Genomic DNA, 22451 nt, shown 5'->3' with positions numbered 1-22451 from the left:
GTGTGTATACAACCACAATCCCCAGTGTATCCTGCCCTGTGGGTTAACGATTTGTGTGTGTCTCAATCCCTCGCTTTGTGCTATCTAGAAAGTGACTTAACTAAGCACCAAAAGGACACACATTATATCTTGACTTTAGGCACCTTAGTACATTTCTACATTTCAGTGAAATTGTAAGTAAAACGTGGGACAATGCACTTGCACATACCTGTATTTGTGTGTACAAACTTATACTGCAGAAATTCACTTTGGTGTAGGGGGATAACAGCTCCTTATATGGCTCTACTCAGTTTCCTGTCCACTGCCCCCCCCCCCCCCCCCCCCCTACACACACACACACACACACACACACGCACACACACACACACCTAATGATGACAAGCAGGAGTCCAACCCCCTCACATCCCATTTTCTCTGGTTCTGATCAATGAAGAGAGCATGAGCGAGAGAGAGAGAGAGAGAGAGCGTCACAGTGTTTTCGTTCAGTACACGTTACCTCACACGCACTCTGAAGACACAGCAGCGAGAAAGGGCACCCGTATCTATCCGTTGCATTACTATCTGGTTTCTTTCAGAGAGAGCTCTGCAGACGTGAAAATACCACGATTACTGCCGAAGTGGAACTCTCGCCAGTTGCCACAGTCTTTCCTGGATTCCCTTCAACCTTCTCGCCGCATTTCTCCATCCTAGGTTTTCTGGAATGAGCTGTTTTCCTGCTTGCGTCGTTTCCATGTCAGCATGGGAACTGCCGTGTCCAAAAGGAAGAATATAAGAAACGATGCGACATCTTCCGTGGCAGCAAAAGTTAGGTGAGTGCCCTCTGTCCCGACCGACCAAACACCCACCGACAGACTAGCCTTTCGGCATTACCGTCACACTGTAGCCAGATATATGCTGTGCTACAAAATTACTGAACATAGCGTGAGATAGGACCTAACAGTGACATTAAGGCTACCTCTTTATGCAACAAGAACAGGTGTATTTAGGCTAACCAACGAAACTGCGTAATTGCGCGTTTATCAACGCCTAGATCTATTCATGGTGGGTCCCCCCGCAATTATTTTACGTTATGTCGTCCCGTGCAGGACAGTTAGGATAGATATCATCATAATAATCGGGGAGCAACATCAACCCATCCCTGCGTCTTCAGCTTTCTCGACATGACTTGGTTGCACAAATAGCAATTGATGGGTTGCACAATTTACGGTTTAGGTTCCCAAAGTGGCCTTTGTTCTCACCATTGGCGCATGCAGAAAGTGTGTATCATGACAGGGAATATGTTCACGTATACTGGACATCTGTATGGTGCAGTGCAATTTAGATCAGTTTGAGTTTAGTCCATTTCAACTTCAGTTCACTCTGTCTGGATCTCATTTGCAGACAACAGTTTAACACATTCGCACATATAGCTCTTGAAGGCGGCCTAAAATCAAACATGATATGTAAAAGAAAGGTACAATGATGGCAACGTCGTCTAACCCATTTAGGAGACTGTAGCCTATGGGTCCCACTGCACGGATGGTGACTTGTTTCAAACCAATGGATCAGATAAGACGGACACGTACCATTAACCGTTATCTTTAGAAACAATTGGATTTGTAATGGTCTGCATTTGACCTTAATAGCAGCGACTACCGGTATTGGATGCACTGGCGTTGCACCCTGCGGGAAAATGATCGAGCTATCAATTCATCAATCAGCCGCAATTGACTCGCGCGCCTTCGGTCATCGGGCGTCACGGTGAGTTATTGCACCAGTCGAAAAATGGAAACAGAATGCCTATAAACGCCACCGTTCATTTATTAAGCAAAGAAAGCATAAACAATCCTATATTTGGCAGGTCTCTGAGGCTATAGGCTAAAGCTAACCAGTCTAAACGACTCACGTGAGCTAAACGTTACTTCGCGTGCCCTGTGAAAGTTTAAACACAGGTCATTCATCTGTGAGATTTCTGAAACCGTGTCACCAAGGCAATAATGTCTAACAGCACCGCATTTACGTTTATTCTAAAGTTGGCAATGCGCAGGTATCCTGTGTTTACTGTTTGGGTAATATGAGCGGAATAACCCGCAGTTTTCTCAAAGCACGTCGTCTGATTATGGATTCCATAAAATGGATCGGCCTCGACTCAATTTAGCCACTAATGAAATCAGTGTGATGGCTCCCTCATGCCATCATGACTGCAGCTGCACCTTGGTGGGTTTAAATGGACCTTGCAGCAGGTGGAATAGGAGAGAAATTCACAGAGATAAACATATCTGATTGGTCACACATGAGTTGTCACACAACCTTTGTTTAATGGAGGTCACTGCATGACCTTGAATCCAGATGCTGGGTTAATGTCATAGATAGATGTTGGATTATATTGGTATGCTTATGTCATTCTGTGTGTGTGTGTGTGTGTGTTAACCCTCTCTGTATGCAGTGCTGTGTGTGTGTTTTCCACTCTGTACTGCGCTACTTTCTCTGAACACACACAGGGCTATGACAGGAGAAAGGGGACATCTTTCTCTTTTACATTTCTCTCATCTCTTTCTTCACACACACACACACACACAAACACACACACACACACACACGCACACACACCAATCTCCTGCCTGACTCATGGACATTATCTCTCATGCCTTTCAGTTGACTGGAGTTTGAATGATATGATTGAACAAACAGTAGTATACACTAGAGTAGGATCCAGGCTCAGTACACTCCTCAGTACACTCCTCATTACACTCCTCAGTGCACTCCTCATTAAACTCCTCAGTACACTCCTCATTACACTCCTCAGTACACTCCTCATTACGCTCCTCAGTACGCTCCTCATTACACTCCTCAGTACACTCCTCAGTACACTCCTCTCAGCACACTCCTCTGTGCACTCCTCAGTACACTCCTCAGTACGCTCCTCATTACACTCCTCAGTACACTCCTCAGCACACTCCTCTGTGCACTCCTCAGTAAACTCCTCAGTGCATTCCTCAGTACACTCCTCAGTACACTCCTCAGTACACTCCTCATTACACTCCTCAGTACACTCCTCAGTACACTCCTCAGTGCATTCCTCAGTACACTCCTCAGTACACTCCTCATTACACTCCTCAGTACACTCCTCATTACACTCCTCATTACACTCCTCAGTACACTACCCAGTACAATCCTCAGTACACTCCTCAGGACACTCCTCAGTACACTCCTCATTACGCTCCTCTCAGCACACTCCTCTGTGCACTCCTCTCAGTACACTCCTCAGTACACTCCTCATTACACTCCTCTCAGTACACTCCTCAGTACACTCCTCTGCACACTCCTCTGTACACTCCTCAGTACACTCCTCAGTACACTCTTCTGTACACTCCTAATTACACTCCTCAGTACACTCCTCAGTACACTCCTCTCAGTACACTCCTCAGTACACTCCTCAGTACACTCCTCTGTACACTCCTCAGTACACTCCTCAGTACACTCCTCTCTACACTTCTCAGTATACTCATCTCAGCTCAGTCAGCTCCAACCTTTATTGTCATTACTGAGATCACACATCTAACACATTCAATATTCATGACTCACTCACCTGCATATGAATTCATCAATGCATGGTCATGCACAGTACTAACCTAAACTATGTAACATGTACAGTACTAACCTAATCTATGTAACATGTAACATGTACAGTACTAACCTAATCTATGTAACATGTACAGTACTAACCTAATCTATGTAACATGTACAGTACTAACCTAATCTCTGTAACATGTACAGTATTAACCTAATCTATGCAACATGTACAGTACTAACCTAATCTATGTAACATGTAACATGTACAGTACTAACCTAATATATGTAACATGTACAGTACTACCCTAATCTATGTAACATGTACAGTACTAACCTAATCTATGTAACATGTACAGTACTACCCTAATCTATGTAACATGTAACATGTACAGTACTAACCTAATCTATGTAACATGTATAGTACTAACCTAATCTATGTAACATGTAACATGTACAGTACTAACCTAATCTATGTAACATGTACAGTACTAACCTAATCTCTGTAACATGTACAGTACTAACCTAATCTATGCAACATGTACAGTACTAACCTAATCTATGTAACATGTAACATGTACAGTACTAACCTAATCTATGTAACATGTACAGTACTACCCTAATCTATGTAACATGTACAGTACTAACCTAATCTATGTAACATGTACAGTACTAACATAATCTGTAACATGTACAGTACTAACCTAATCTATGTAACATGTACAGTACTAACCTAATCTATGTAACATGTACAGTACTAACCTAATCTATGTAACATGTACAGTACTACCCTAATCTATGTAACATGTACAGTACTAACCTAATCTATGTAACATGTACAGTACTACCCTAATCTATGTAACATGTACAGTACTAACCTAATCTATGTAACATGTACAGTACTGACCTAATCTATGTAACATGTACAGTACTAACCTAATCTATGTAGCATGTACAGTACTAACCTAATCTACGTAACATGTACAGTACTAACCTAATCTATATAACATGTACAGTGCTAAACTAATCAATGTAACATGTACAGTACTACCCTAATATATGTAACATGTACAGTGCTAACCTAATCTATGTAACATGTAACATGTACAGTACTAACCTAATCTATGTAACATGTACAGTACTAACCTAATCTATGTAACATGTAAAGTACTAACCTAATCTATGTAACATGTAACATGTACAGTACTAACTTAATCTATGTAACATGTACAGTACTAACCTAATCTGTGTAACATGTACAGTACTAACCTAATCTATGTAACATGTACAGTGCTAACCTAATATATGTAACATGTAAAATGTACAGTACTAACCTAATCTATGTAACATGTACAGTACAAACCTAATCTATGTAACATGTAACATGTACAGTACTAACCTAATCTATGTAACATGTACAGTACTAACCTAATCTATGTAACATGTAACATGTACAGTACTAACCTAATCTATGTAACATGTACAGTACTAACGTAATCTATGCAACATGTACAGTACTAACCTAATCCATGTAACATGTACAGTACTAACCCAATCTATGTAACATGTAACATGTACAGTACTACCCTAATCTATGTAACATGTACAGTACTACCCTAATCTATGTAACATGTACAGTGCTAACCTAATATATGTAACATGTAACATGTACAGTTCTAACCTAATCTATGTAACATGTACAGTACTAACCTAATCTATGTAACATGTAACATGTACAGTACTAACCTAATCTATGTAACATGTACAGTACTAACCTAATCTCTGTAACATGTGCAGTACTAATCTAATCTATGTAACATGTAACATGTACAGTACTAACCTAATCTATGTAACATGTAACATGTACAGTACTAACCTCATCTCTGTAACATGTGCAGTACTAATCTAATCTATGTAACATGTAACATGTCCAGTACTACCCTAATCTATGTAACATGTACAGTACTAACCTAATCTATGTAACATGTCAAATCAAATCAAATTTTATTTGTCACATACACATGGTTAGCAGATGTTAATGCGAGTGTAGCGAAATGCTTGTAACATATACAGTACTAACCTAATCTATGTAACATGTAACATGTACAGTACTAACCTAATCTCTTTAACATGTAACATGTACAGTACTAACCTAATCTCTGTAACATGTAACATGTACAGTACTACCCTAATCTATGTAACATGCACAGTACTAACCTAATCTATGTAACATGTACAGTACTAACCTAATCTATGTAACATGTACAGTACTACCCTAATCTATGTAACATGTAACATGTACAGTACTAACCTAATCTGTGTAATATGTAACATGTACAGTACTAACCTAATCTATGTAACATGTACAGTACTAACCTAATCTATGTAACATGTACAGTACTAACCTTATCTGTGTAACATGTACAGTACTAATCTAATCTATGTAACATGTACAGTACTACCCTAATCTATGTAACATGTACAGTACTAAACTAATCAATGTAACATGTACAGTACTAACCTAATCTCTGTAACATGTAACATGTACAGTACTACCCTAATCTATGTAACATGCACAGTACTAACCTAATCTATGTAACATGTAACATGTACAGTACTACCCTAATCTATGTAACATGTACAGTACTACCCTGATCTATGTAACATGTAACATGTGCAGTACTAACCTAATCTATGTAACATGTAACATGTACAGTACTAACCTAATCTATGTAACATGTACAGTACTACCCTAATCTATGTAACATGTAACATGTACAGTACTAACCTAATCTGTGTAATATGTAACATGTACAGTGCTAACCTAATCTATGTAACATGTACAGTACTAACCTAATCTATGTAACATGTACAGTACTAACCTAATCTATGTAACATGTACAGTACTAACCTTATCTATGTAACATGTACAGTACTAATCTAATCTATGTAACATGTACAGTACTACCCTAATCTATGTAACATGTAACATGTACAGTACTAAACTAATCAATGTAACATGTACAGTACTAACCTAATCTCTGTAACATGTACAGTACTAAACAAATCTATGTAACATGTAACATGTACAGTACTAACCTAATCTATGTAACATGTACAGTACTAACCTAATCTATGTAACATGTACAGTACTAACCTAATCTATGTAACATGTACAGTACTAACCTAATACATGTAACATGTACAGTACTACCCTAATCTATGTAACATGTAACATGTACAGTACTAACCTAATCTATGTAACATGTAACATGTACAGTACTAACCTAATCTATGTAACATGTACAGTACTACCCTAATCTATGTAACATGTAACATGTACAGTACTAACCTAATCTATGTAACATGTACAGTACTAATCTAATCTATGTAACATGTACAGTACTAACCTAATCTATGTAACATGTACAGTACTAACCTTATCTATGTAACATGTACAGTACTAACCTAATCTATGTAACATGTACAGTACTACCCTAATCTATGTAACATGTACAGTACTAACCTATTCTATGTAACATGTACAGTACTAACCTAATCTATGTAACATGTACAGTACTAACCGAATCTATGTAACATGTACACTACTAACCTTATCTATGTAACATGTACAGTACTAATCTAATCTATGTAACATGTACAGTACTACCCTAATCTGTAACATGTAACATGTACAGTACTAAACTAATCAATGTAACATGTACAGTACTAACCTAATCTCTGTAACATGTACAGTACTAAACAAATCTATGTAACTCGTAACATGTACAGTACTAACCTAATCTATGTAACATGTACAGTACTAACCTAATCTATGTAACATGTACAGTACTAACCTAATACATGTAACATGTAACATGTACAGTACTAACCTAATCTATGTAACATGTTACATAGATTAGGTTAGTACTGTACATGTTACATAGATTAGGTTAGTACTGTACATGTACAGTACTAACCTAATCTATGTAACATGTACAGTACTAACCTAATCTATGTAACATGTACCGTACTAACCTAATCTATGTAACATGTACAGTACTAACCTAATCTATGTAACATGTACAGTACTAACCTTATCTATGTAACATGTACAGTACTAAACTAATCAATGTAACATGTACAGTACTAACCTAATCTCTGTAACATGTACAGTACTAAACAAATCTATGTAACTCGTAACATGTACAGTACTAACCTAATCTATGTAACATGTACAGTACTAACCTAATCTATGTAACATGTACATTACTAACCTAATCTATGTAACATGTACAGTACTAACCTAATACATGTAACATGTAACATGTACAGTACTAACCTAATCTATGTAACATGTTACATAGATTAGGTTAGTACTGTACATGTTACATAGATTAGGTTAGTACTGTACATGTACAGTACTAACCTAATCTATGTAACATGTACAGTACTAACCTAATCTATGTAACATGTACAGTACTAACCTAATCTATGTAACATGTAGAGTACTACCCTAATCTATGTAACATGTAACATGTACAGTACTAAACTAATCAATGTAACATGTACAGTACTACCCTAATCTATTTAACATGTACAGTACTAACCTAATCTATGTAACATGTACAGTACTAACCTAATCTATGTAACATGTACAGTACTAACCTAATACATGTAACATGTAACATGTACAGTACTAACTTAATCTGTAACATGTACAGTACTAACCTAATCTATGTAACATGTACAGTACTAAACAAATCTAAACAATGTACACACTCATCGTAGGGGGGAAATAATCCTGCAGCAAGAGGATTTAAATATCTGAAGAAAGATTTAGAATCGCCACCAGGGGGCAGCTGGAAGCGTTTTTTTTTTATACAATGCAGTACCGTACCTACATTAGATAAATTGTTTTATTATATGTTGAAGGCAAACAGTAAGCAGAATAAACTGTTTTGGTTACCTGTGTGGTCTTGCGGTTAAAGGCACGGACCCCAACACACATATGCCGAAATTGGCAAGGATTTGATTCCTGCTCTTTGATTCGTGGATGAATGTCTATTTTTGGCACATTAATTCCACGTCGTTACAGCGTTAAAACAGAAACAAGTCAAAGGTTAACAGTCTAGGCATTCATTCCGAGTGGTTTGGGGGAGGCAAGCACTAAGAATAATCAGTATTCTTAGTGCTTGCTAGAACATTGTGAACCGTTGTAGCACAGTGATCTATACAGCGCACTCCAGCTCCGAGTGCTCCGAGCCGCATGAGTCCTGGTCGATTTCGTGACCTACATTAATTAGGCCCACAACTGAATTGCGTTTTTAAAGAGTGTTAAATAAATAGTCTGATAATTTACGCATCGAGGAAATGTGCCTCAGCTCAACAAAAGCTTGAAGATATACTAGTCTGGAGGAACGTGTGTACGTACAGTAGGCCTACATCGATCAATCAACTGATGGCCCAAATCAGCGCATCAACTCAGCCGGGGGAAAACAAACAGTAGTCTATTATCAGTTTTCACCTTTCATTATTTGACAATGAATAGGCTAACGGGTAGCATAAAGAATGTACTGGAATATAATCAAATAACAATGGGCCTTGTGCAACCATCGATTGCACTAGATTATCGCCAGCTGATGTCTCATTAAACAATCAATAGCACTAAATTCACCCACACAGCTGATCTCAATTGCAATCATTATTGGTCACCTCATTACTGCGCCCTAAAATACGATGTCAGTGTTACATTAATGTTAGTCCTGCTTTCAACCAAAATCTTTCAAGATACACTATATATATTTCTATATATACACAAAAGTATGTGGACACCCCTTCAAATTAGTGGATTCGGCTATTTCAGCCACACCCGTTGCTAACAAGTGTATAAAATCGACCACACAGCCATGCGATCTCCATAGACAAACATTGGCAGTAGAATGGCCATACTGAAGTGCTCAGTGACTTTCAACGTGGCACCATCATAGGATCCCACCTTTCCAACAAGTCAGTTCGTCAAATTTATGCCCTGCCAAAGCTGCCCTGGTCAACTGTAAGTGCTGTTACTGTGAAGTGGAAACGTCTAGGAGCAACAACGGCTCAGCCGTGAAGTGGTAGGCCACACAAGCTCAGAGAACTGGACTGCCGAGTGCTGAAACATGAACATCGTCTGTCCTCGGTTGCAACACTCACTACCAAATCCCAAACTGCCTCTGGAAGGAACGTCAGCACAAAAACTGTTCGTCGGGAACTTCATGAAATGGGTTTCCATGGACCGAGCAGCCGCACATAAGTCTAAAATCACCATGTGCAATGCCAAGCATCGGCTGGAGTGGGGTAAAGCTTGCAGCCATTGGACTCTGGAGCAGTGGAAACGCGTACTCTGGAGTGATGAATCACGCTTCACCATCTGGCAATCCGACAGACAAATCTGGGTTTGATGGATGCCAGGATAACACTACCTGCCTGAATGCATAGTGCCAACTGTAAAGTTTGGTGTAGGAGGAATAATGGTCTGGGACTGTTTTCATGGTTCGGGCTAGGCCCCTTAGTTCCAGTGAAGGGAAATCTTGATGTTACAGCATACAAAGACATTCTAGACGATTCTATACTTCCAACTTTGTGGCAACAGCTTTGGGAAGGCCCTTTCCTGTTTCAGCATGACAATGTCCCCGTGCACAAAGCGAGGCACATACAGAAATGGTTTGTCGAGATCGGTGTGGAGGAACTTGACTGGCCTGCACAGAGCCTTGATCTCAACCCCATCGAACACCTTTCAGATGAATTGGAACACCGACTGCGAGGCAGGCCTAATCGCCCAACATCAGTGCCCGACCTCACTACTGCGCTTGTGGCTGAATGGAATATAAAGTCCATGCAGCCAAGTTCCAACATCTAGTGGAAAGCCCAGAAGAGTGGAGGCTGTTGTAGCAGCAAAGAGGGGAGCGACTCCGTATCAATGCCCATGATTTTGGAATGAGATGGTCGAGCAGGTGTCCACGTACTTTTTGGTCATGTAGTGTATGTTCGCCCCCTGGATTGTATTGCAATCAGAATAACTTTTTGGACTAAAGGCGATTTATATGTTTGACCAGCATTCCGTACAATAATATAAATCAAGCATTTCCTCGTTTACCACGGCACATCTACCTTGACAATTTACCCAACACTTTGTATGAATGGAAACTAATGTTGGTGTAGTCTATTTTATTTGTTTGTTATTTATGTTGTCTAATAGTGTCTGGTATGGTAATTTATTATCAAGATCAGGGGTAAAATATCCCCGAACTGTCCATATTTAAAATGGTCAGGGCGATTTAATTATTTGTGCCACAAGGGCATGGGCTGGCTTCAAACCAACACTAACACTGTAGGCCTTTATGTGCTCTGAAGGCTGTGTCCCGAACCTCTAGACCACCCCAGGCCACAATTGAACTGAATCTTGACTTTAGCATACACTTGACACTTGTATGTCATAGCCTAGTGGAGACCAATATCTATCTTATTCAGCTATATAAAACAATGGTGGCTGATCTGTATGGCTGCGTTTCAGGCACATTTTTGTACATTTGAATGTTGCAGTAATAGGACCTTGGCCTGTAGTGTTTGAGGAAGCAAGAGACATTTATTTTGATAGCAAGCCCTGATCCCAATGACTCTACTGCCCCCGCATGGAGAGAAAGAGAACTGCTCATTTTCAGGGACTCTCAACGCTCATTTTGAATTTCCCGATGCAAGGGGAAAGTTCTCTGCCACAAAATAATGATCAAGTTAAGATCCGACATCTCTAGACACACACACACACACACACACACACACACACACACACACACACACACACACACACACACACACACACACACACACACACACACACACACACACACACACACACACACACACACACACACACACACAGTATGCCTCTCTCTCATAGACACATGCACACAGCTGGCCTATATGATTGGTATTCACAGTCAGGCCTGTGCTGCGAGACGTTGTGACCCCATAAAGCCATTAAAAGGGTGTCAGGGTCTGTGGGCTGAACGTGCTCAACACACAGAAGCTCCTCCAGTGGTCCTGCTTTCTACACACATGCTTTCACGTACACACACACATGCACAGGCACACACACACACACACACACACACACACACACACACACACACACACACACACACACACACACACACACACACACACAACAGTACAGCTGGTACACAGAGTCCTTCTATTTGATGCACCCCGTCCTGCTCTCCTCCCCATTGTCTAAAGGGCAGGCAGGGCCCTGCAGCTCTGCAAACTGCTCCTCCTATCAGAGTGGTCTTTCTTTTTGCAGTGCCTGTTCTCCTGCTCTATCCCACTGTGCTTTACTCTATGCCTTCTCATATTTCTCTCCCTCTGTGCTCCATCAAAGAGCCTCATTCACAGTACCTTCTGTCCCTGCTGGATCCCGACACATAGCATGTTCCCTCTTTATCTTAGCGATAGTACCTACGATTTTTGACATTTCGCCTTCCCTTTTCCTCTCTGTTGCCCACCTATGGATTCATTGCAATGCTTTCTCTTTCCTGTCCTCTTCTTTTAGCCCACTCAAACCGCACTCATCTCCGAGGCTGAACCTGAACCAGAAGCAGTGGAACAGACAGTCTCAGGTGAAAGTGTGCGTCCTGTGTTAGTGGGACATATGGCTGAGCTCCGTGGCTCCTCCGTGCTCCCGTAGGCCGGTGTCTGTGTGATGGATGAGGCCAGCTGTTCTCATCCACAGTGGCGAGGCCTCTCTGTCTCGCTCATCCGTTTCTGGCGTTAGCGTCAGGAAACACAGGGTCAAACTGTGGAGGGGGGGCCTCACTGAAGAGCTCCGCCAGGGGACACAGCAAACGACTGGAGGTCACGCACATCTCAGCCACTGTGTCCGGACAGCCGGTGTGTGTCCGGTGTCTGAGTCATCACTCATTACCGTTTACCGGTATTTTTACACACTCTTGTTAGTATTTACAGTCTGGTGAAGAGTAATGCTTTGTGTCTTTACAGCACACAGTGCTTATCGTATAGGGGTGGATGGGGTCGGACAGTTAATCGCATCCAACAGCCAATCCAAATGCCCCGCACTATGAGGTGTCTGGCCACTCTAGGTGTTGATTGGACAGTGCAGACAGAGTGTCAGACTGACTCAGTGAAGATGCGGAGACAGCCGCCTTCTGCCCGGGTGTGTGAACACCACAGAGATAGATAGTCTGTGAGAGCACGGGCAGCTCCATTGAGGTCTTCTCCATTTTGAAGTAGTCCATTTTCTTCTTCTACTACTCCTATGAGTTGGTATACAACCTGAAAGAGTGCACACTGCCTAGTGTTTACTCACAAGTATAATTCATTGGCTGGTCCCTCCTGATGACCCTGATGGAATCATCCCTTAACCCATAGAATGCACCACCAAGTTGACTACTTTAAAATGGTGGAAGCCCTCAACGTCCATGCCAAAACAGGTTTTATCCATCTAGAGTCCCCTATCTGACGTATACCTGATTGCATTACAGATCACACAGACTACTGAACCCTTCGACCAGCTCGGGCTAGAGCAACAGTTAGCTCACCCTGCAGCCATTTGGATCGTCTTTGGAAAATCCCCAAATTCTTGATCTGTGTGTCCTTAAGGAGAGCGATATGATTGATCAGTTGAAGCTAATTGGACAACGAGAGCACTCTGACAGATGGAGCGATGGGTTTCTGTCAAAGAAAAGGCAGGCGGGTTGAAAGGAGTGCCAGTGCAATGGCAATACAATGAGTCATTCTATCTCTACGGCCAGTGCATTGTCTCTGGTGATGCAGCGTGACAGATAGCCTTACCCCGTTTATTTGTCTGTTCCCGATCCTCTCACATAATGCTGCTTTCCCTCGGTTATTTATTCCTCTACCCCCCTTGTCTGTCTGTTCTTCAGAGCTGAACTATCTTAAGATTAGCTTACTCAACTGTGAAAGGAGCTATCGAGCTCCTGTGTTCTCTCTCTTTCTCCCTCCGTCCCTGTGTATTAAAGGTCATTATAGTGATTGCTGTTATTACCCTGATTGGGTGAGATGATACCGACACACAGCAGTTAGGCCTCTGTCGTGTTTGGTGCTGGTTATGTGTGTGTGTGTGTGTGTGCGTTTGAGTGTAAATACTTCTGTGCATGTGTTTGATGAGCTGCGTCGGGGGCGGGAGGGAATTCAGTGCCAAACTCAGGGTTGAGGAGGCTGAAGTGGCTCCTACTCTCTGACGAGGTGGCATTTTAATCGGTCCTCTGATCAAGTGCTGGGCCCCAATGCCCTATAAAGCCCCCCTACAAGAGCCTGCAACTACTCACACCTATCAGGTGGATTTAAGCTCAGGGAGTTGAGCTAAGCAGCTGGAAGAGAAAAAGCTATTCAATTAGTGAAACAGCGAGAGGATTCGATTCACCAACATTTAAAGATATTGCTGGCCAGCCCATTGTTTATAGATGAGGGGAGCCAAAGGCTGGGGATTTGATCTACAGGTATCCAAGGACTACTGAGAATCCTGCCAGTGGACTGCTGCTTGTCTTGCGGCATTAGTTGTTTGTCCTCTAAATGATATCGGAGTATGTCGTTTCACTGCATTAAGAGGCAAAGAGAAAGGACAGGGAAGGATTGATAGAGTTGATAGAGAAACGACAGGGAAGGATTGTGAGTTGATAGAGAAACGACAGGGAAGGATTGATAGAGTTGATAGAGAAACGACAGGGAAGGATTGTGAGTTGATAGAGAAACGACAGGGAAGGAATGTGAGTTGATAGAGAAACGACAGGGAAGGATTGTGAGTTGGTAGAGAAACGACAGGGAAGGATTGTGAGTTGATAGAGAAACGACAGGGAAGGATTGATAGAGTTGGTAGAGAAACGACAGGGAAGGATTGTGAGTTGATAGAGAAACGACAGGGAAGGATTGTGAGTTGATAGAGAAACGACAGGGAAGGATTGTGAGTTGATAGAGAAACGACAGGAAAGGATTGTGAGTTGATAGAGAAACGACAGGGAAGGATTGTGAGTTGATAGAGAAACGACAGGGAAGGATTGATAGAGTTGATAGAGAAACGACAGGGAAGGATTGATAGAGTTGATAGAGAAACGACAGGGAAGGATTGTGAGTTGATGGAGAAACGACAGGGAAGGATTGTGAGTTGATAGAGAAACGACAGGGAAGGATTGATAGAGTTGATAGAGAAACGACAGGGAAGGATTGTGAGTTGATAGAGAAACGACAGGGAAGGAATGTGAGTTGATAGAGAAACGACAGGGAAGGATTGATAGAGTTGATAGAGAAACGACAGGGAAGGATTGATAGAGTTGATAGAGAAACGACAGGGAAGGATTGTGAGTTGATAGAGAAACGACAGGGAAGGATTGTGAGTTGATAGAGAAACGACAGGGAAGGATGGTGAGTTGATAGAGAAACGACAGGGAAGGATTGTGAGTTGATAGAGAAACGACAGGGAAGGATTGTGAGTTGATAGAGAAACGACAGGGAAGGATTGTGAGTTGATAGAGAAACGACAGGGAAGGATTGATAGAGTTGATAGAGAAACGACAGGGAAGGATTGATAGAGTTGGTAGAGAAACGACAGGGAAGGAATGTGAGTTGATAGAGAAACGACAGGGAAGGATTGATAGTTGAGAGAGAAACGACAGGGAAGGATTGTGAGTTGATAGAGAAACGACAGGGAAGGATTGTGAGTTGATAGAGAAACGACAGGGAAGGATTGATAGAGTTGATAGAGAAACGACAGGGAAGGATTGTGAGTTGATAGAGAAACGACAGGGAAGGATTGTGAGTTGACAGAGAAACGACAGGGAAGGAATGTGAGTTGATAGAGAAACGACAGGGAAGGATTGTGAGTTGATAGAGAAACGACAGGGAAGGATTGATAGAGTTGATAGAGAAACGACAGGGAAGGATTGTGAGTTGATAGAGAAACGACAGGGAAGGATTGTGAGTTGATAGAGAAACGACAGGGAAGGATTGTGAGTTGATAGAGAAACGACAGGGAAGGATTGATAGTTGAGAGAGAAACGACAGGGAAGGAATGTGAGTTGATAGAGAAACGACAGGGAAGGATTGTGAGTTGATAGAGAAACGACAGGGAAGGATTGTGAGTTGATAGAGAAACGACAGGGAAGGATTGATAGTTGATAGAGAAACGACAGGGAAGGATTGATAGAGTTGATAGAGAAACGACATGGAAGGATTGATAGAGTTGATAGAGAAACGACAGGGAAGGATTGTGAGTTGATAGAGAAACGACAGGGAAGGATTGTGAGTTGATAGAGAAACGACAGGGAAGGATTGTGAGTTGATAGAGAAACGACAGGGAAGGATTGATAGTTGAGAGAGAAACGACAGGGAAGGAATGTGAGTTGATAGAGAAACGACAGGGAAGGATTGTGAGTTGATAGAGAAACGACAGGGAAGGATTGTGAGTTGATAGAGAAACGACAGGGAAGGATTGATAGTTGAGAGAGAAACGACAGGGAAGGATTGTGAGTTGATAGAGAAACGACAGGGAAGGAATGTGAGTTGATAGAGAAACGACAGGTAAGGAATGTGAGTTGATGGAGAAACGACAGGGAAGGATTGTGAGTTGATAGAGAAACGACAGGGAAGGAATGTGAGTTGATAGAGAAACGACAGGTAAGGATTGATAGAGTTGATAGAGAAACGACAGGGAAGGATTGTGAGTTGATAGAGAAACGACAGGGAAGGATTGTGAGTTGATAGAGAAACGACAGGGAAGGATGGTGAGTTGATAGAGAAACGACAGGGAAGGATTGTGAGTTGATAGAGAAACGACAGGGAAGGATGGTGAGTTGATAGAGAAACGACAGGGAAGGATTGTGAGTTGGTAGAGAAACGACAGGGAAGGATGGTGAGTTGATGGAGAAACGACAGGGAAGGATTGTGAGTTGATAGAGAAACGACAGGGAAGGATTGTGAGTTGATAGAGAAACGACAGGGAAGGATTGTGAGTTGATAGAGAAACGACAGGGAAGGATGGTGAGTTGATAGAGAAACGACAGGGAAGGAATGTGAGTTGATAGAGAAACGACAGGGAAGGATTGTGAGTTGATAGAGAAACGACAGGGAAGGATTGATAGAGTTGATAGAGAAACGACAGGTAAGGAATGTGAGTTGATAGAGAAACGACAGGGAAGGATTGTGAGTTGATAGAGAAACGACAGGGAAGGATTGTGAGTTGATAGAGAAACGACAGGGAAGGATTGTGAGTTGATAGAGAAACGACAGGGAAGGATTGATAGAGTTGATAGAGAAACGACAGGGAAGGATTGATAGAGTTGGTAGAGAAACGACAGGGAAGGAATGTGAGTTGATAGAGAAACGACAGGGAAGGATTGATAGTTGAGAGAGAAACGACAGGGAAGGATTGTGAGTTGATAGAGAAACGACAGGGAAGGATTGTGAGTTGATAGAGAAACGACAGGGAAGGATTGATAGAGTTGATAGAGAAACGACAGGGAAGGATTGTGAGTTGATAGAGAAACGACAGGGAAGGATTGTGAGTTGACAGAGAAACGACAGGGAAGGAATGTGAGTTGATAGAGAAACGACAGGGAAGGATTGTGAGTTGATAGAGAAACGACAGGGAAGGATTGATAGAGTTGATAAAGAAACGACATGGAAGGATTGATAGAGTTGATAGAGAAACGACAGGGAAGGATTGTGAGTTGATAGAGAAACGACAGGGAAGGATTGTGAGTTGATAGAGAAACGACAGGGAAGGATTGTGAGTTGATAGAGAAACGACAGGGAAGGATTGATAGTTGAGAGAGAAACGACAGGGAAGGAATGTGAGTTGATAGAGAAACGACAGGGAAGGATTGTGAGTTGATAGAGAAACGACAGGGAAGGATTGTGAGTTGATAGAGAAACGACAGGGAAGGATTGTGAGTTGATAGAGAAACGACAGGGAAGGATTGTGAGTTGATAGAGAAACGACAGGGAAGGATTGATAGAGTTGATAGAGAAACGACATGGAAGGCTTGATAGAGTTGATAGAGAAACGACAGGGAAGGATTGTGAGTTGATAGAGAAACGACAGGGAAGGATTGTGAGTTGATAGAGAAACGACAGGGAAGGATTGTGAGTTGATAGAGAAACGACAGGGAAGGATTGATAGTTGAGAGAGAAACGACAGGGAAGGAATGTGAGTTGATAGAGAAACGACAGGGAAGGATTGTGAGTTGATAGAGAAACGACAGGGAAGGATTGTGAGTTGATAGAGAAACGACAGGGAAGGATTGATAGTTGAGAGAGAAACGACAGGGAAGGAATGTGAGTTGATAGAGAAACGACAGGGAAGGATTGTGAGTTGATAGAGAAACGACAGGGAAGGATTGTGAGTTGATAGAGAAACGACAGGGAAGGATTGATAGTTGAGAGAGAAACGACAGGGAAGGAATGTGAGTTGATAGAGAAACGACAGGGAAGGATTGTGAGTTGATAGAGAAACGACAGGGAAGGATTGTGAGTTGATAGAGAAACGACAGGGAAGGATTGATAGTTGATAGAGAAACGACAGGGAAGGATTGATAGAGTTGATAGAGAAACGACATGGAAGGATTGATAGAGTTGATAGAGAAACGACAGGGAAGGATTGTGAGTTGATAGAGAAACGACAGGGAAGGATTGTGAGTTGATAGAGAAACGACAGGGAAGGATTGTGAGTTGATAGAGAAACGACAGGGAAGGATTGATAGTTGAGAGAGAAACGACAGGGAAGGAATGTGAGTTGATAGAGAAACGACAGGGAAGGATTGTGAGTTGATAGAGAAACGACAGGGAAGGATTGTGAGTTGATAGAGAAACGACATGGAAGGATTGATAGAGTTGATAGAGAAACGACAGGGAAGGATTGTGAGTTGATAGAGAAACGACAGGGAAGGATTGTGAGTTGATAGAGAAACGACAGGGAAGGATTGTGAGTTGATAGAGAAACGACAGGGAAGGATTGATAGTTGAGAGAGAAACGACAGGGAAGGAACGTGAGTTGATAGAGAAACGACAGGGAAGGATTGTGAGTTGATATAGAAACGACAGGGAAGGATTGTGAGTTGATAGAGAAACGACAGGGAAGGATTGATAGTTGAGAGAGAAACGACAGGGAAGGATTGTGAGTTGATAGAGAAACGACAGGGAAGGAATGTGAGTTGATAGAGAAACGACAGGTAAGGAATGTGAGTTGATGGAGAAACGACAGGGAAGGATTGTGAGTTGATAGAGAAACGACAGGGAAGGAATGTGAGTTGATAGAGAAACGACAGGTAAGGATTGTGAGTTGATGGAGAAACGACAGGGAAGGATTGTGAGTTGATAGAGAAACGACAGGGAAGGATTGTGAGTTGATAGAGAAACGACAGGGAAGGATTGATAGAGTTGATAGAGAAACGACAGGGAAGGATTGTGAGTTGATAGAGAAACGACAGGGAAGGATTGATAGAGTTGATAGAGAAACGACAGGGAAGGATTGTGAGTTGATAGAGAAACGCCAGGGAAGGATTGTGAGTTGATAGAGAAACGACAGGGAAGGATTGATAGAGTTGATAGAGAAACGACAGGGAAGGAATGTGAGTTGATAGAGAAACGACAGGGAAGGATTGTGAGTTGATAGAGAAACGACAGGGAAGGATTGTGAGTTGATAGAGAAACGACAGGGAAGGATTGTGAGTTGATAGAGAAACGACAGGGAAGGATTGATAGAGTTGATAGAGAAACGACAGGGAAGGAATGTGAGTTGATAGAGAAACGACAGGGAAGGATGGTGAGTTGATAGAGAAACGACAGGGAAGGATTGATAGAGTTGATAGAGAAACGACAGGGAAGGAATGTGAGTTGATAGAGAAACGACAGGGAAGGATTGTGAGTTGATAGAGAAACGACAGGGAAGGATTGTGAGTTGATAGAGAAACGACAGGGAAGGAATGTGAGTTGATAGAGAAACGACAGGGAAGGATTGTGAGTTGATAGAGAAATGGGAACTTCTTATGAATTTTAACCCTGCGTTTACACAGGCAGCCCAATTCTGATATTTTGCCCAATCATTGGCAAAACAACTGATCTGATTTTTAAAAAGGCCAATTACTGGAAAAATCATCAGAATTGAGCTGTCTGTGTAAACGCAGTCATTGACACACACACACACATACATACACACACACACACGTATACACATTGTAGAACACTGAAGAGGAGTATGTGGGCTGTTTGTTTCGTATACAGTGTGTATGAAGGGGTGTATAGAACTCTATATTGGCCCAGCTAGTACTAGTAAGAGGGTCGGAAGTGGTGAGTTGCAAAGTGACAGAGAGAAAATGATGCTGAAGCAAAATGATGCCCCCTTTTGTCAATCTGCAACAGCGCAATAACTAATGGAGCAGAGCCTTTTATTGACTTTTACAGAGTCGTAGAATGACTCTGTCGCGTGGATTTGTTTGCATCTCTGAGGTTCTGTTGCACAGTGAAGACTCCTCTGTGTAGTTTTGGCAGTGAATGGGTTGCATGTCCCCCTGTACAGCTAGATGCTATATAAGGCGTTCATCCCTCCTTTAAACTCTTTGTTTCTGTCAATTGGAATATCCCATGACAAGACCTCTATACTCACGCAGACTTCAAACTCTCTACTATAGTAGCATCCTCACAACATTTCTCCACCCACTATTGTGATGACCATTGTGTAGCTACAGCTGCAGGGTCCTGGGCTGCGGGCATAGCCACTTGTCACCTCCATTTTCTCTCTTTCTCTCTCTCCTCTCCCTCTGGTTTTCTTTCCACATCCTCCTCCTCCTCTTCTTTCTCTACCTTTCATCTTTAATATGCTCTTTTCTTTTCTTCCGCTCAGTTGTAATCGTCCTCCCCTCCACCTTCCCCAAATCCTTTACCTCAACCCTCTCCTCCACTCACATGTCTGGGAGCATGCTTCCCCCTTCCTCCCCCCTCTGTCTCTCTCTCTCTGTCACTAATATGCCGTCTCACTAACCCTAGTTTTCCCTCCCTCTCACCTCTATACAGTTAAGCATCCTCCAGATGTGCCAGCCTCTGGGGTGTGATGATGGAAAGGAGGGAGATAGACAGAGAGAGAGAGGGGGGGGATAGAGAGGCAGAGAGAGAGAGAGGCAGAGAGGGAGCGAGTGAAGGAGAAAACTAGAAAATAAGATGGAGTTGGAGAGGCGGTTGGCTCTCTCTTTTCTCCTCTGTTTCGGGCTCATGTTTTATGGATGCTTTGTATCTCCCAGGCAACTGCATGTATCCTGTTGTTGATTTTAATCAAAGCTCCGAGCTGCTGAATAATAAAAAAAAGGGAGAAATGAAAAAGCCTTCAGAAGCTTCAGACGGGATGGAGTAATTACCCATTACACCAGACCAGCTTAATCACACTCTACACCGAGAGAGAGCTCCCAGCAGGCCTGACTAATCGCACCATGACGAATTCCACTAGCTCGCATGCATCCACAAACACAAACACAAGCACACACACACCAGAGGAGGCTGGTGGGAGGAGCTTTAGGAGGATGGATTATTGGAATGGCTGGAATGGAATAAATGGAACGGTATCAAACATATGGAAATTACAACGAGCCTGTCCTCCTATAGCTCCTCCCACCAGCCTCCTCTGACACACACCACACACACAAACACAGCATCCCGGAGAGGAAGCTACTGTTTAGCCAGAGAGGAAGGGGGAAGGTGCAGTGACAGACACCTGCATGCAGGGCTATTTTTAAATGTGCACAGGAGCCGCTTGGTGCACGTGTCGAGCCACTCCTTTGCTGGTGACATCCCGAAACCCAGAGAACCAGACTGTTGCTGTAACTGTTGTGTGGAGGAGCTTCAAGCAATGTGCATTTACAGTACCCCAGAGGGGCTCTGAAGTGGACCCTTTTTAACTGATGTAAACACTGAGTCGGAGAGAGGGAGGCAAATAGAAAAGAGGGAGCGTTCCCCTCGTCTCTCTCCAATGAAGGCTCCCAGTCAGTCCCAGGGAATTGTCTGTAAAAGGCCTGGTGGGGATGCCTGTGTTGGCCTTCCATTATAATAATAGAGTGCTGTCAGGGATGAGACGTCCACTGTGTGCCTCTTCTGTTTCCTGACTACTGAGGGACAGATACCAGGGCAGGGCTGGTACATAGGAACACCTGCTGTATGGATTTCCATTTCTATGTGTGGATTCGCAAGTCAGTCTTTGTAATGGTTGTCAATGTGAATCACGTGTGTTGGTTCATGTGTTTGGGGCTTTGCATATGAGTGTGTTTCACGTTCTCAGAGGAGAGAGCTGGCGTGGGCCCGATCCCTGTGTTGAGGGGGCCGACAGGAAGTGATGTCGCTGTATAGGATCATCCCTGGCTCTAATCCGTCTCACTGTCAGAAGCAGGGCCAAAGATGCAAAGCTGTTATACACACACACACACGCGCACGCACACACGCACGCACACACACACACACACACACACACACACACACACACACACACACACACACACACACACACACACACACACACACACACACACACACACACACACACACACACACACACACTAACACACACACACACACAGTGAAAGATAGAAAGCTCTCTGCATGGGTGGCAGTGCATTGCATGAGGCTGTAGGAAACGTCTGACAGCTCCTATTGGATCACAGACAACACCTGTCTCCACTGTCTCCAGCGCCAATGTGTCTCAATCCCCATTTATACCTACAGCTAGCATGCGTACTTCATCCTGATCTTGTCCTGATCTTGCCCGTTTACACTTAAGATTTGACCAAAAATCAGTTCACATTTAGTCTTTTAATCATGTACACCTGTCTTAAAATGTGAGCACGATCAGGACA

At 42.6% G+C, this 22451-nt stretch overlaps 1 protein-coding gene across 1 annotated transcript in view; it reads left to right on the top strand.

Moving 5' to 3' along the window:
* The first annotated feature begins 432 nt into the window (after positions 1-432).
* Positions 433-22451, top strand: part of LOC110509722 (NMDA receptor synaptonuclear signaling and neuronal migration factor) — a 53334-nt gene continuing 31315 nt past the window's right edge. The window contains exon 1 of the mRNA XM_036967934.2: positions 433-809. Within this exon, the coding sequence (XP_036823829.1) occupies positions 739-809 (71 nt within the window). The 5' untranslated portion in view covers positions 433-738. The remainder of the gene's footprint in view (positions 810-22451) is intronic.

The sequence above is a fragment of the Oncorhynchus mykiss genome, chromosome 29 (assembly GCF_057628025.1).
Source record: "Oncorhynchus mykiss isolate SJ-2025 chromosome 29, ASM5762802v1, whole genome shotgun sequence".
Lineage (NCBI taxonomy): Eukaryota > Metazoa > Chordata > Actinopteri > Salmoniformes > Salmonidae > Oncorhynchus > Oncorhynchus mykiss.
The sequence above is the reverse complement of the archived record's forward strand: the minus strand, read 5'-3'. Positions and strand labels throughout refer to the sequence as shown.